The 16,450-nt window shown below is 32.9% G+C and overlaps 1 protein-coding gene and 1 pseudogene across 1 annotated transcript; both read right to left on the bottom strand.

The window, feature by feature from the left end:
- Positions 1-5,305: 5,305 nt before the first annotated feature.
- LOC148194200 (cyanate hydratase pseudogene) lies at positions 5,306-7,656 on the bottom strand (annotated as a pseudogene).
- Positions 7,657-9,633: 1,977 nt separating this feature from the next.
- On the bottom strand, positions 9,634-10,636 carry LOC124839802 (albumin-2-like). Its single transcript, XM_047315726.2, has one exon. It carries the CDS (start codon positions 10,553-10,555, stop codon positions 9,866-9,868), a length of 690 nt encoding a protein of 229 aa, XP_047171682.1. The 5' UTR covers positions 10,556-10,636; the 3' UTR covers positions 9,634-9,865.
- Between the last annotated feature and the right edge of the window lie 5,814 nt (positions 10,637-16,450).

The raw sequence follows: 16,450 nt of genomic DNA, 5'->3' as shown, positions 1-16,450 counted from the left end.
AATATCTATCGATAAATGTTACCAACAAACTTTTGCTTATCGATAATTCGTAAAAAAATAGTCATTATTGATGAATTTTTGTTGTTTTTAACATATACAAGCCGTCAATAAATCCAGCTTTTTTTATAGTGTTTTCCTTTAGGAGCATAATTACTTAGAGATATTGTCCGTGTCTCTTAACTATTTGGTAATGAGCTAAGCAACAACAATATTAGTAGCTCATCTTTTAATACAATCTTCATTATCAACTGATTCATGACATTCTGAAAATTGCTCAAGTGTTTAGCTACTGAAAAATCATCCTTGTATTTCAATTTTATTGGCTTTTGAATAAGGAACGTCTTATTCAAGGAATGTGTAGTCCATGAACAGGAGTAGATGGTGGTGGCTGAAAGATCATGAGCTCTGACAGTGCGTTTGTGATGCAGGTGTTGACCAGTTGGAGGTATTGTGATCGTGGTGGACGTACGTGCTTGAAGGTGGTGAAGATTGACAACGTCGTGGAGCGGTATGTGAGCTACGAAAGGTGGTGGAGGTTCATCAACACCATCATTGTGTGTGCTTGGTATTGTATGGAAGGAATTGGTGTTTTCTTTTTGTTTGTTGAAAATGAAAGCAAATTGTGATGACTTTGATAGTTTAAGTATGAGTTCTTAACCACTTTTTATACAGTTGCGTTGGTAGGAAAGACGTGACTGTGTGGTTGGTTGTGAAAGTGGGGGACTGTGGTGCATCAGGGGAGTAAAGTGGTACATTTGAATGTAACATTCAAACTTATTTTCAATCTTGTGCAAGCATTGAAAAATGGGGTTGTTACCTAATCAACTCATAATTATGTTTGCAAGTTAGGTTTGTTTTAGAGTGATTTTGTAAATTGAGAATTGAACGTAGCATCTACAGAAGGATAAATTGGTTATGTGATTGGACGAAAAATCCTAGTGCCCGTCATTTCTGGAAATTTTTTGCTCAATCCAGCTTGAACTGTGCATACGTGTTGAACGTCTTCAAGAGGTAAGTTATGGTTAGGATCTAATGGTTTGTCCTTGCTTGTTGTTATTTTTAATATTCAATAATTTCTTATAACTTACTTTGTTATTGTTTTCATTAATTGCTTTGTTCAAGAAATTGTCAAATGGCCTCGTCATCAACCAAAAGGCCAAGAAAAAGTCGTAAGGGAAAAGAAACCCTCACTGAGGCAGAAGATGCAGCCTATGTCAGACCATCTGTAGAAGAACAATTAGATCAGCGTCGTTTCTTCACTCACAACCATAAGATGAAAAACTATGCAGCTGATTTCTACACAAGGAATATTGTTGGTCCAAAGATAATGAATTTCGAATCATTTGCCGGTTCAGGGTTATTTTTCCAACATCATCTTCTATTTCAAGGGGTGGTCGAATTTCTTACATTGTAGGGACCCTACTATCTGGATTTAATCAAAGTTTTTTATTCAAATCTGAAGATTTCGGGAAATGGATATTTGCTCAGTGAGGTAAACAAGAGAAGAAGTAGATTGAAACCTGCTGATTGGTTGAATGTAGCTAATATGACCGGGAGATGACATTAGCTACTATGGTTATACCAGAAATGCAAGGTCACCGTGTTAAAACGGTTGGTTGTTTGAATATTAATGATAGACTTCTGCATTATGTTATTGTGCACATGTTGACTCCACGACCTTGGAATTTTGCTAGGTTATTGCAGGAAGATATCTTTATGATATGGGTGCTTAAAAATAATATAACTATCAATTGGCCTCATCACATCATGCAGCATATGCTTAAATGCAAGGCTGGTGACACACCCCTACCATACGGTGTCCTTATCACACAAATCATGCAATATTGTAGAGTTCATGTTGACGCCGATGTCAGCACTCATATTGGGAGCCAACATCATTTTTGAATTAATTCTTTGAAGAGGTTGAATATTGTTAATGTCAACGGTGTTTGGCAACATGATGTCGGTGATGATGAAGAAGAAGAGCAAGCATACCATCGTGACAACACTGTGCAACCTCCTCCACCTCTTTCAAATTCTAATATGATGACTCAAATGTGGCAAGGGGTACAAGACTTGCAACACGGGATGCAGGGTATGGAACAAATATAGGTGCAGGTTCAACGTATTGAAGATAACTTGGCAAACCTTTCCCTCGACATGAACCACCAATTTTCTCACCTCAATCAGAATGTTAACTTGATTCTTCACCATTTAGATGACTAAGTTCATTTTTATTCCGATAATGTATTACATGACCTTTTTTTTCCTTAAATTGACTTATGTGTTTGAAATATTACATTACCTATTTTTCAATGTTATTATCTTTCACATCAGCTTTGCTAGTTTTATTTATTATCGATATGCAAATTAGATGGACTCTCCAATCATTGATGAACTGCAAAAACAAATTAATCAATCAAGAAGATTATGTGCTGCTCTTCAACGACATACACAGGCCATGGAGCGTCGAATATCCCTAGTAAATGCTAGGATTCAATCATCTAATCCAACTACAGAAGAAATTGAAAACTTATTACGGACTATGAACATTGAAGATCATAATTTATTCAGACAGTGTTTCGACTTTTTATCTGCACATCCATCCCATACAAGACGTCTAATAGGGATGCCAATACAATATCGTTTCAATACATTGCAACGATACCTTACTGAAGTAATGTCATCATGAACTATTACAAATATATTTGTATGTTTAAATGTTGCCACTTTTTTTTAGGTCATGTAATATTATAACTTCGTTTAATTATTTGTTTGTTTAAAATTAATCAATCTCACTTCCGTAATAAATACATTTATACTACTTGATAGTAAATTATATTACAAACAAATATTACATTTAAAAATAAATTCATTTTACTACATTATAACTTTTATAATTTTTAAAAATTAATTTTAAAAATTATTTATAATTTTTGTCTCTTTATAAACATTTTTAAAATTAAATATAACATTAATAAATAACATTTTATATTACTTTAATAACTAGGAGCATTTTTGTAATCTTTAATTCCCACCAATTAAACTAATTTTTAAAATTTGTCACATAAATCAAATCCTACACTAATTCTCACAAACTTTACTTCCAAATCCACTCTCAATTAAATCCACTCAAAAAACAACAAAAAAATTACCCTTAAATACACTCAAATTCATTCAAATCATCTCCCCTAAATCCCTACAAAAGAACAAAGCCTAAAAGGAGAGTGGTGCAGCAGTGGCGTTCGAAGTGCAGCGGTGGAGGTGGAGAGAAATAAGCATTTGAAAGTGCAATTTCCATTATCAAAACTCGAAACTGACAGAGAAGTGATGGAAGTGACCGACGCAGTCGAAAACTAACGGGTGCAGCAGAGGGAAGTGACCCTTCCAATATCTCGTTTGTTTCGTGTTGTGCAATTTTCTTAACCCTTTGTTCACTTGAATTTTGAGAGGATTTGAAGCTAAATTTTGTTGTTGTTTATTTGAGTGCATTTAGAAGTAACATTTATGAGAATTAGTGTAGGATTTGACTGATGTCACAGATTAAAAAAATTTACTTCCAAATCCACTCTCACTTATCTCTAAATTCACTAAAATAAATAACAAAAAAATTTATCTTCAAATCCTCTCAAATCCAGTGAATCACTCTCTCCGAAATCAATTCAAGTGAACATAATATTTCTTATATAATGTATTTTGGTGGAAAGAAAACAAGCATTGGTGTATGTAATTGGTAGTGGAAAATGTTCCACTCAAATTCAAATTCAAATCTAAATTAAAAGAAAGGTTTAAATATTTATAACATAGTTTCATACGTGTTTTAATAAACGAGTTTATAAAAGACACTAATATAACTAGTCAAAACTCAAATTTTCTTTAAGAGTTGCAGATGTAATTTTATTCTAAAATTACACCAAAATGATAAAAAAAAAATCATTTATGACATTTATAAATATTTACTGTTCTATAAGGTTGGGGGTTGGATTAGGCGTAACCTAAAAAGCTACTTTATTGTTGTCATGTGGTCGTCATGATATAACTCAGGAAAGTGCTCCATTCGTACCATAATAGGTTATTTGATTAAGAAACAAATATTATATAGACAAAAGGATAAATATTGTCATCATTAACAAAATTATAATGATACGGTTAAATATTTTTTTATTATATATATTTATATTATTTTTAATAATTGTAACATTCCAAAGATATAAATAAAACTATATAAAGGAGTTAATATATTAGTAAAACAGTTACTATAAATATAGTTAATCTTACAATAAAAGTTCAAACTTTACAATAATTTTATACTATTACAAAACCAGATATATAATTGGTCATTTCAAAACTAGAACTATAACCAAACTGTTAATACATAACAATGCTTAGCTCTAGTACCGAACGGTCCTAATCTACACAGCAGGATCCTCGCCATGCAACGCCTGCTCCAACGAACACCCGTCTCCCTCTGCTCACACCCACAAGGTGATCATTGCAAAGAAGAATTTCAAACGAAAAGAATAACAAAAGAAGGGTAAGCTAGTGTAATTTAATTAATCATACAAATAAAGCAAGCACATAATCTTATAACCATTAAACACTCAAAGTTATGGAATCACCAACCACACAAACATGCAATGACCAAACACTTGACTTTGACCATCTGGATTGTATAAAATATCGAGTTCTAAGGATTTGTGCACTGGTGTGATGAAGTAACTGGAAACTCCATCAGCCATCACACCAGGTTAGTCCTACAAACGCCCTCTTGCCATACAGGCACTTTGGACTCAAACCTTTTGCTATTCTCACCACATGACTCATCCCACTCTACTTGAGCATGGATGATCATTTAGAATGTCAGGATAAATCCCAGCAAAACTCCGGCCATTTATACAGTAAACCACAACAACAAACACCACCATGTACCCTCTCCTTGAGGATAATGGTAATACCTCTATCAATCATACTTTCACTTTAACACCATCAGGATATACATACATAATTCATCAAAGCAATTGGACAATTAATTATCCTACACATTTAAATAAATATAAACCGAACATAAATAAATGAACACATATAAATAATACCGAACACTCTGTGTATGTTGAATTTCTCACTTCCCAAAGGACAAGACCAAACGTTATTAAAATCGTCCACTAGAAGATAGATCGAATACTACCTCCAGACCAAGTACTAAGATTAGACCGAATACTAAAAACTTAAACCTAACACTTAGTGTAAGACCGAGCGGTCTTTCACTATCCACAGAACAGGACCAAACGTTCCATACTAGGTAAGGCTAAGGAAATGGCCGAACACTATTAAGGCCAACCACCAGGGAAAGACCCCCCACTAATACATGTACAAGCACTACCAAGACAAGTAGCCACCTGAAGCCGAACACTCTTAGCTTAGAGCAAACACCTAATGCTTGGTCAACTCTGAGAATTTATAACACATGCTAATCATCAAACTTATCACTACTAAGAGACCGAATGATACAACAGTATGACCGATCGGTTATTAACCAGTAAGAACCATAAGAAGTCAAACGCAGTTAAAACCAAACACTCGAGTGAAACCGCACGGTCAACTAATAACTCTCAATGATCGGCATAATTCTACAGAATACTGCAGAGTTATGTTCAACACCTATCCTTAACCAAAACACAACATTCTTACCAACTTCTATTTTTCCCAAACTTGTATTATACTCCCTTCCGTGACCAAGTTTACTGACCCAAACTAGAAAAATCTACACAAATCGATCACTATACAGAAGGTTTCAGCCGTTCCCAGGTTCCAGACATATACAAAGTTTCAAATGCAATTCAATCAAACTTCCACTTATTCATACATGCAAACGTCCAAACAGAAATTCCAAACACAGAAAAACATAATTAAATTACTAGCTTCCCTTACCTCGAATAATCTAGACAATTCTACACTTCCACAGTCTTGCCTAACCCGCAAGTTACTTCTAAGGCAGCCTACAATTTCTTATTGGTGAAAAGGAACCAACCAGAGAATCAAAGACAGAAAAACAGGTTCAGAGGAGTAGTTGATGAACACATGCAAGCTGAACAGTGCTTGCATGTAACAGAAAATGCTGAAACCCCAAAGGACGAAGGAATTGAACTTACCAACTCCAAAACAGCAACTTGATCGGTGAAAAGAAAAGCTCTTGACACCAAGAAAGCTCAGGCACGGTCTGATTGATGATCAGATGTAGAAAAAAAAATGAGAATTTCTAGAGAGAATTTTTAGATAGAAGGAGGAGAAAAGGAAAACTCTGAAATTTGGAGAGAAGAAGTGCATGCAGAGAATGGTACGAAATTTTGAAAAGTTCATTTATATACTACCGTCAAAAACCGATCGATCCACTCAGATGCACACACCTGTCTTCCCCACTTTCTCTGAATTTCATGGTTCTTACAATAATTTATTGTATTGAAATTTAAATAAAATTTGTTTATTTATCATCATAATTGTTTTTATTAAATAAAAAATAATAGTATTGCAAAATAAAACGAATAGAAGAAAATTGATTGATTTTTACTCATTAATACTTTATGAGGATTGCACATTTTACCTTAGACGACATAATAGAAATGGATAAAATTAATATTATTAAGTTTGTTTCACTTACTCAACCACAGTACAAAAAAAAATGTATCTTTAACAACTTTTTTTTTTTAACAATTTTTTACACAAACAAATTATGTTTTGACACACTGTTAACAACTAACAACTTGACAAGATTGAGTGAATATTAAAACAAGCTTTAATTAATCATTTAGTTCGTCAAATTTCGTAATCATGCGATGATGATCCACAAGTTCTAATTTCACTACTTGGGTGTCCTTCAAGTCTTACCCAATCAATGCCCACCATCCTAATTCCATCCAATATTTAAATATTTGGTAGAACCCAATTTGCATAATGGTGATAACCTCTCACTTAACATGCAATTAAGCCTAAAAAGTAATCAATGAATAGATTCATGATTATACTCCCAATAACTCATTCACCGTACACAACAGATACACATTTCCACTACAAATTCAAGTAAAATTCCCATCTTTTACACAAACAATAACTACACAGCTCTAGTAATCACATAAATGAGAAATGGGGTGGGAGAGGAGGAGGCACCTATAGACAGTGGGTCTTGTATTGAGTCATGATTATACTACAAATAACCCATTTCACCTCACAACAAATACACTTTTCCACCACAATTTCAAGTAAAAATCCAAACTTTTTCCACAGAAAATAGCCCCATTGAAATAAAAAACAATACCTATAAACAGTGGGGTCTTGGATAAGATTGGGATCATAAGATCTCAAAGGGGGTCTCATCATCTCCCGCACAAGGTATTCGGTCAGGTCGGGCAGCGCCGTCCGCAGAAGAGGGGCAGTGTCGGGTTTGAGCTGAGCCTGTCTCCGGAGAAGTTGAGCAACATAGACATTGGTAAGCCCTGTCTCCTCCGCTAATTGATTGTATGACTTCCCACTGTCACGCTTCACAGCTTGCAGACTTGCCACTGTGCTTTCTTTGTTCTGCTCCATCTCACACCGCAAATACAGACACACACTGATCTTCGGATTGAACTACATGCTCGTCTAATCATATTATATAGAACAATGGTAACACACTTTTACGTTCACAATTATACAAGTCAAATAGTATTTCTTATGTTTTTTTGTACTTTATAAAAGAAAGAGTTGTGATGCATAAGTTTTATAGATTCTGAGAAAGATATTCATCACTTATTACTGCAACAAGTGCACTGGTGGTTGGTTTTGAAATCAACACAAATCTTTTTACACAATTTTCTTTTTTAACTTTTTGAGTCTATTACATTCAACTTTTCTATTCAGGTTCTCATTCATAAATCTCATCACACTTATCCTTTCTATTCAAATTCATATTAAAAAATCTACGTAATTTATTTAGCCTAGCTTAGAAAATAAAACAGGTATTCAAGCTTAATAAGTTATTTAAGTTGAAATTTGGAATGCAAATTGTGTCACCTATTGAGAAAGAGAGTTTATCTTTAATAATAGATTATTTTATCACAAATACCTTTCATAAATTGTAGTTCTTGAAAAATGATCGCTTGTTCCTCCAAACTAGTTTATTTATTCTGACTTTCTAGACATCTAAAGATCATACGCGGTTATAGAATATGATTACAAAAAGTTTCGTTTTGTAGAGTGATAACAGTTGAAAAACTGTTATTTTCATGCTTAAAATTGATACTAAAAACAACTTTTAACACTTAAAAACTAGCTTGAAATCATGTTTTTTGTTATATTTTTAGAAATAAGAGAGCTGGACAACTTTATGTTTGATTTCAGTGTTTTATGCAGGTTTTAAGGTGAATTTGGTGAAAGAAGTGAAGAAGGATAGAGATGGAATCAGAAAAAACATAAAAAAGTGCAAAAAGAGAAGTCGTAATTATCGCTCAGCGGTAGTTTACCGCTGAGCGGCACTCAGAAACCCACGTTGGCTCCGCTGAGGGGTGAGAAGGCCGCTGAGGGAAGGAAAATAACTCACGCACTTACCGCTGAGCGGTAGTTTACCGCTGAGCGGTACTATTTTGGGCTTGGGCCTAATTTTCTGTATATTTTAGAATAATATATAAGCTTTAGGACGTCCTAGGGTTTGTATCTTTGGTAGAGACGAAGCAAACACTCACTTTTTCACCCCTTGAAGGAAGATCTTGGATGCTCAAGCTACCTCCTCATCTTTCTAGGGTTCTATCTTTCATTCTTTCAATATTGTTCATCTAGTTTCACTATGAATATGGTGAACTAAACCTTGTATTGTTGTTGGAGAATCAATGTAGTCTTGTGAAACTCTCATATATGGAATTTGTTTTAACATCTTATATTAAGATACATGCTTTCTTTCATCATTAGTTAGAGTTTTTCCTCTTTGCTTAAAGCTTGCTTTGTTTAACTCATTCATTGCCATGATTATTGATTTTGTCGATATGGGAACGTACAGGGAAATCGAGATCCGGGGAATTTCTCCCAATAGCATATTGGTTGCCTTTAAGCTCCTGCACTTCAGAACTAATTACTAGGAATGCTAGGAATTGTATGAACTCATAATTAAGGATAGGCCTTCTTGCAAGGTGATTTAGAGAGTGGCATTAGCAATTGATGATAAGAATGATGAATTCCTAAAGTATATGAGAGTGGATAAGATGAAATTGATAACCCCAACAACATACTCATCCATCGAATTCATTAAAGTGTTTGTATTCCTCTTTTCCATTGATCAAATTCATGCATACATGTTTAATTACTGTCTTTTACATTTAAACCGACAATCAATTTTTCACAAGTCTTAAATAATCAACAAATCATATAACTAACTAGGCCGTGAGTCCTTTGAGAAAACGATACTTGGTCTTACCGAGTTTTATTACTTGATACGATTCGGTCACACTTGCCGATTGTTAAACAAGTTTGTGGCGCCGTTTTTCGATGTTCATAAATTTGTCATATAGGCATCTTTACTAAAATTACGATTTGATAAGGATTATTCAGAAAGTAATGAAAAGTAATTTTATAGATTAAACTAAATCTATAACAATCATTCTATTAAACCAAACCACCCAGTTTTATTAAGTGAACAAAGTACACGATGATAGGAAACAAACGATGATAGGAAACAAACATGCTGTACAGGAAAGATAAACATTCAGACTTGTTACATTAGGAAAGGAAATATGCTTCCAATCCTAATGTTACATTAAAGACAAAGAAAACAAACGTTGGAAATGAAAGCCTTATTGATTGTGACTAGGCTAAGGTGGTTTGATGCATGAGAGTGAAGGCTCGTTTAGCTGACAGGCAAAATGCCTCTAAGAACGGGCCAACCATCAAGGATAGGCGTGACATCACCAACAAGAGTGTCATCTGTTTGACCTGGAGTGAATTTGATACGCACATACTTGTCTCCTTTGAAAAGGTAAGCTTCAGACTCCTCATGAGAAGCAAAACACGCATCAATTCCACTTTCAAAGATGGTACCATACAGAACAGGAAACCCATCACTGATGTTGCTAATGTTGCCAACAAGCTGCTTCGAATCATAGGCTATTCGAACATACTTATTGCCCTTGAATAAGTAAACTTCTTTTCCTCTGGTTGATCTAAATGCAGAGTCTATGCCATCAGCAAACACCGTGTTTCTAAGGACAGGAAACATTTGAGCAATTGTGGTAGGACCTGCGAGTATCTTGTCATTTGTTGTACCTGGAGCATAGTCTATGTAGGCACAGAGGTTGCCGGAGAACACATATGCTTCACTCGCTTCAGTGTCAAAGGAACAGTCTATTCCAGGTTCTGCAAATGGCGTTCCTGCAAGTGATGGAAAACCACTACTAATCAAACGCAGACTGGTCAAAATCTTGTCATCAGTTCCTCCGGGAGTGTAATGCAACCGCACGTACATGTTCTTGGCGAAGAAATACACTTCATATTCTATTGATGAACGAAATGCAGCATTGATGTAAGGAGGGTTTGACATTTTTCTTAACACAAGAAGAGGGAGTAAGGTAGATATAAAGAGTGCAAGAGAGATATATGATTTGATTTCGGGATGCTTGCATTCGTCCCCATGGCACCTATTTATACTGTTGGAGTGAGAATCTTTACTTATAGTATTGGAAACTGCTTTATTTGTACGCAAAGCACACCTGACAAATATTATCTATCGTGTAAAAAAAAAAGCATCCTAGTAAAGGTTATCCGTGCTGAATGTCACCTAAGTTTATTATTGTAATATCTAATGGCAAACACGTTGAGATTTTTGGATGTTTTTAATGGCACTTGAGATAAGGTTAAAGCGAGGGTAACACTAACCTTAAAAGCCACTAAATTGGAAACGTAAGAAGATGTTATCTAAATTGTGCACGTGCTTTTTGTCATTACATAAACCGTTTGCTGTTTGCCTTTTGCATATTATATATATATATATATATTATAAATTAAGCGTGTTTTACAGTCAATTGGGAAATACTTTGAATGGTTATAAAGTTATAGAACAGACAGACGTAAATAAACCTAAAACTGCTAATTGGTAATGATAATTTGCTCCTTTGTTTCTACGATACTATAGTTTAATTAATAATATATAATCACTTATTGCATAACAATATTATATATCAAACTATTGAAAGAAATAACATTAGGTATTATTTTATAATTAGTCGTCGATCAAATCGCTTAGGTTTGTGAGTGCATGGGAACATTTACTTCTAATGCAGATGATAATTTTTTTTTTATGTTGTTAAGTTTTTATATGTGAATAGGAACATTTACTTGTAATGTAATATATACATATATATATATATATATATATATATATATATATATATATATATATATATATATATATATATATATATATATATATATATAAGAGAAGTTTATAATAGAACTAAAATAGGCACAATCTTCACTCACAGACTTAAACTTTCTTAATCACAAATTCACGTATATACATTAATTCTCTTATCTCAATATATGAGAGGTAAATTACACTACAGAATTTTGAAATCTTAAACTAAAATTAGAACAACATTAATATTAATATAAGAATACACATAATTATCAGTTAAAATATAAAGCCGGTCAAAATTTGGACTATTAACGTTAGGTAGATAAACTCTAACATAAATCCTAAAACAATTATTAAATTTAGATTGAGATAAACCAATTCTAGTTGAACGTCGACATTTTCTAAAATAAGGTTTATTTATGTTTTTTTTTATGGTAGAAAGGGCACGAGTTCTATTTCAAGTGAGGAGATTTATGCATAGTATTTTATAAAATATTTTTGAACGCTTATTTGGAACCCTAATTTCATTAGCCATGTGGAGAATGAACTCTAGGGATTATATGAAATGCTTTGAGGCACTAAAGGAAAGTTAAAATGTGGTATTTAAGAGCTCATAATGGGAATGTAATTAGAAATCAATCAGAATTGAAATGTATTATTATTCTGATTTTATTACGTAATAATAAGCTTGACATCTAAGATTTCAATCAAAAAGAGGATGAACAACATTGTGATCACAAAAAGGAAGAAAAGTAACGTCAATCAAGACAACGAGAGCTAACATTTTCTTTTTCTATGTGGTTCTATGTTTGAAAGGTGAAACTTGATGTTTGGTGGTGCTTTTAAGATTATAATTAATTTTGAATGAGGAATTCATGGGAGGAAGCGTGATAGACATTCTTAGTTCAAAGTTTGTAGGGTGTAAGGGGAGTTAAGCATTCTATTCTTTTTAAAATTGTGTCCTATAATGCTCACGTCGAAACTTTTTTTGTTGCATAAAAGCTGACAAAATCACCAATGAATAAACTTTTCTAAAATATGTAGTTTCACTCTCTTTAAGGACTTATCTGCGGTGTATTGCGCAAAAAATTTGACACAAGAGGCTTGGACACTTCAATCATCCAGTTGTTGTGAATCTGCAAAGAACGGAATTGGTTCAAGATTTCCCTTATCTTGAATCTGAAATTCCATACTGTAGAACTTGTCAACAAGGAAAGCAATCAAGACTTCCATTCAAACAGTCAACTTGGAGAGCTACAGAAAAGTTGCAATTGATACACACAGATGTGGGAGGACCTCACACAACACTCCATCTCTAAATGGCAGTAGGTATTTCATTATTTTTATAAATGACTATCCAGAATGTGTTGGATATATTTTCTTAAATACAAGTCAGAAGTTGCTAGTATATTTTGGAAATTCAAGCAATGGATTGAAACACAAAGTGGTTATAAAATTCAAGCATTGAGATTTGACAACAACAAGGAGTACACTTCAAATCAATTTAATTCTTTTTGTGAAAAAGTGGGAATTGAACACCAACTCATAACACCATATACTCCACAAAAAAATGGAGTCAATGAAAGAAAGAACCGCACCATTATGGAGATGGCTCGATTTTTAATGTTTGAGAAACATTTGCGAAAAGAGTATTAGGCTGAAGTTGCACACATTACAGTCTTCCTTCTTAATAGGCTTCTCACAAAAGTTGTCATAAAGAAAACTCCATATGAAGCCTGGTATGGTTTTAAACCCTCTCTGAAAAATCTCAAAGTATTTGGTTGCTTGTGTTTTGTTTATATTCCATAGATAAAACGAGATAAGTTAGACAACAAAACAAAAGCTGGGATTTTATTCAGGTATAGCTCAAACTCTAAAGCTTATAGAATTTTTCTACCAAACACTAGGAAAATTTTAATAAGCAGAGATGTTCATTTCATGGAAAATGATGAATGTGATGAAGAACAAGTAGTTAAATTTCATGATCAAGTTTCAAAATCTCAACTTGATACAAATGAGTTGATTGATGACATTCCAATTAGAGGTATGAGATTAATTTCTTATATTTACCAAAGATGTAATGCGGTTGTACTTGAACCAATAGATTTTTAGGAAGCAGAAAAAGACTCCAAATGGATTACAGCAATGAAAGAAGAACTCTTAATGATTGAAAAAAGTGAAACGTGGAAGTTTGTGAGAAGACCCACAAATAGAAAAGTGATTGGTGTGAAGTAGGTATTTAGAACAAAGTTGAATCCTATTGACTCAATCAACAAGCATAAAGCCAGACTTGTTGTAAAAGGATATGCTCAATTTTTAGTGTTGATTTTTTTGACACTTTTGCTCCTGTTGCAAGATTAGACACAATCAAACTTATGCTTACAATAGATGTACAAAAGGGTTGGAAAGTTTACCAACTTGATATTAAGTCAGTGTTCTTAAATGGTTTATTACAAGAGGATATTTATGTTGAACAACCTGAAGGTTTCACTATGAAAGGGCAAGAAGATGATGTATACTTGCTTAAAAAGGCTTTATATGGCCTAAAACAGGCACCTAGAGCATGGTACAACAGAATTGATGAGTACTTGATGAAATTGGGGTTCAAGAGAAGTCTCAATGAAGCTACCCTTTACATTAAAGGTGATGAAATACATTTCAATTTAATCTCATTGGATGTGGATGATTTGTTGGTTACAGGAAGTAATGAAGAACTTGTGAGAAAATTCAAAGAAGATATGAAGCAAATTTTTTAGATGACAAATTTAGGGGAAATGGCTTATTTTCTAGGAATGGAAATAAATCTAAAAAATAGAGAAGTATTCATCTGTCAAAAGAAGTATATTAAAGAAATTCTAAAAAAAACTAAAATGGATGAATGCAAAAGCGTAGATACTTCAATGTGGCAAAAGGAGAAGTTGAGCAAAAAGGATGAAGTCGAACCAGTTGATGAAACCTTTTATAGAAGTCTAGTTGGTTGCTTAATGTACTTAACAACCATTAGACCTGATAACTTACATTCTGTAAGACTATTATCTAGATTTGCAAATTGTGCAACTGAGACACATCTTATTGCTTCAAAAAGAGTCCTGAGGTATGTGAAAGGAACATTAAATTTTGGAATCAAATTCTGTGCAAGTCAGGATGATACATTGCAAGATATTTTGACAGTGAGTGAGGAGGTTCGCTTGATGATTTGAAGAGCACTTCAGGCTATTGCTTCTTGTTTGGATCATGTGTGTTCTCATGGTGCTGTAAAAATCAAAATATTGTATTGCTTATATATTTACTAAGCCTTTACCAAAAAACAAGTTTGAATTTCTTAGAGAAAAGTTGGAGTTTGCAGCAACGAAAGTAAAGAGGAGTGTTAAAGTTATATTTTAGTTGTAGGAGTTACAAAAATTTATTCTTTCATTTAATTTCTGTTTTATTTTTTTAAAAGATGTTTGACTGTTTCAAACAGCGTGGTCAATTTTAGATTTTTTAGGAAGTTGTTAAACATGGGATCGTGTATTTTCCTACTTTATGGAGTTTGAATTTTTGGTGTATTTAAAGTGTTTATCAATTCAATAAAAGTGAAGCTTTTACTTAAGAAACCTCCAACATTAAAATTCATATTAAAAAATCTACGTAATTTATTTACTTATTTAGCCTAGCTTAGAAAATAGAACAAGTATTCAAGCTTAATAAATCAACGTAATTTATTTACTTATTTAGCCTAGCTTAGAAAATAGAACATGTATCCAAGCTTAATAAGTTATTTTAAGTTGAAATTTGGAATGCAAATTGTGTCCTATAATGCTCACGTCGAAACCTTGTTGTATAAAATTTGTAATGAATATTACTTTTCTTTCAAAAATTTCTAATGAATATTACTTGACCAAAAATCAGCATGAACATAAAATAGAAGAATAATGAATTTTTCATTAGAAAATTTATTTCTAAAAACATAATGGTTAGAAGAAGTTTTGTCACATGTTTTTACTATGAAAGAAAAATTGTTTCTAAAAACACAATGGTCAGAAGAAGTTTTGTCACATGTTTTACTATGAAGGAATCATGGAGAAAATATCTCTTCATGCCAAGCCAAGCACAACTCTGACTGAAGACATTTTAACCATGGGGAAAATATCTCTTCAAAGTCAGTTCCCTTCTTTTGACTAATGTAAAACCTGTGAAAAATATGTACGTGCGATAAAATAGATAATACATAGTAATATGTATTTAAATTATTATTATTATGTTATTATTATGTTAAAATGTGTTGATAGCTTGTTTGGTGTAGGGTCAATCGAGACAAGGGGAGCTAACATTTTCTTTTTTATGTGGTTCTATGTTTGAAAGGTGAAACTTGATGTTTGGTGGTGTTTTTAAGATTATAATTAATTTTGATTGAGGAATTCATGGGAGGAAGCGTGATAGTCATTCTTAGTCCAAAGTTTGTATGGTGTAAGGGGAGTTAAGCATTCTATTCTTTTTAAAATTGTGTCCTATAATGCTTATGTCGAAACCTTGTTTGTTGTATATAAACTGACAAAATCACCAACGAACAAAATTTTCTAAAACCTGTAGTTTCACTGTCTTAAAGGATTATCCACAGTGTATTGTACAAGTCTTCCAAGATACAACAGGAACTTGCTAGAAATTTCTGAGGATCTCGGAAGTAGCAAGAATTTCTAAAAAAATATAAAATAAACCCATAACATTTTTAGAAAAAGAAAAGAGAAAAAGGATGAAACTAAAAAGAAAAGAGAATGAAAAAATATTTATTTTTATGTGTTTTGGAATGGAGGAAACACTCTTATTTATAGAACTAGAAAACAAGAATAGAATAGAAAATTTTTTAATTGTTGCATAAAAAAAAAAGGAACGCATTAAACATTTTATTGAACGTTGCAAAAGAAAATGAACTTTGGGTAACATTCTTTTGCAATAGTAACGTAATATTTAGCTAATAAAAAATCATTCTTATATTTCAAGTTTACTTTGAATAAGAAAAGCCTTATTCAAGGAAGTTTTAGATTCAAACAACTTGTCTAATCTCTTCCACAAGTTGTGAGCTAGAGTTTCACCTTATATGAT

The sequence above is a fragment of the Vigna umbellata genome, chromosome 8 (genome assembly GCF_029865625.1).
Source record: "Vigna umbellata cultivar VRB3 chromosome 8, Vumbellata_1.0, whole genome shotgun sequence".
NCBI classification, from domain to species: domain Eukaryota; kingdom Viridiplantae; phylum Streptophyta; class Magnoliopsida; order Fabales; family Fabaceae; genus Vigna; species Vigna umbellata.
Note: the sequence above shows the minus strand (reverse complement) of the source record. Positions and strands in the feature narration are given on the sequence as shown.

Excerpts from the sequence above, each read along its gene's own strand:
- LOC124839802 (XM_047315726.2), bottom strand. The coding sequence starts at position 10,555 with ATGTCAAACCCTCCTTACATCAATGCTGCATTTCGTTCATCAATAGAA.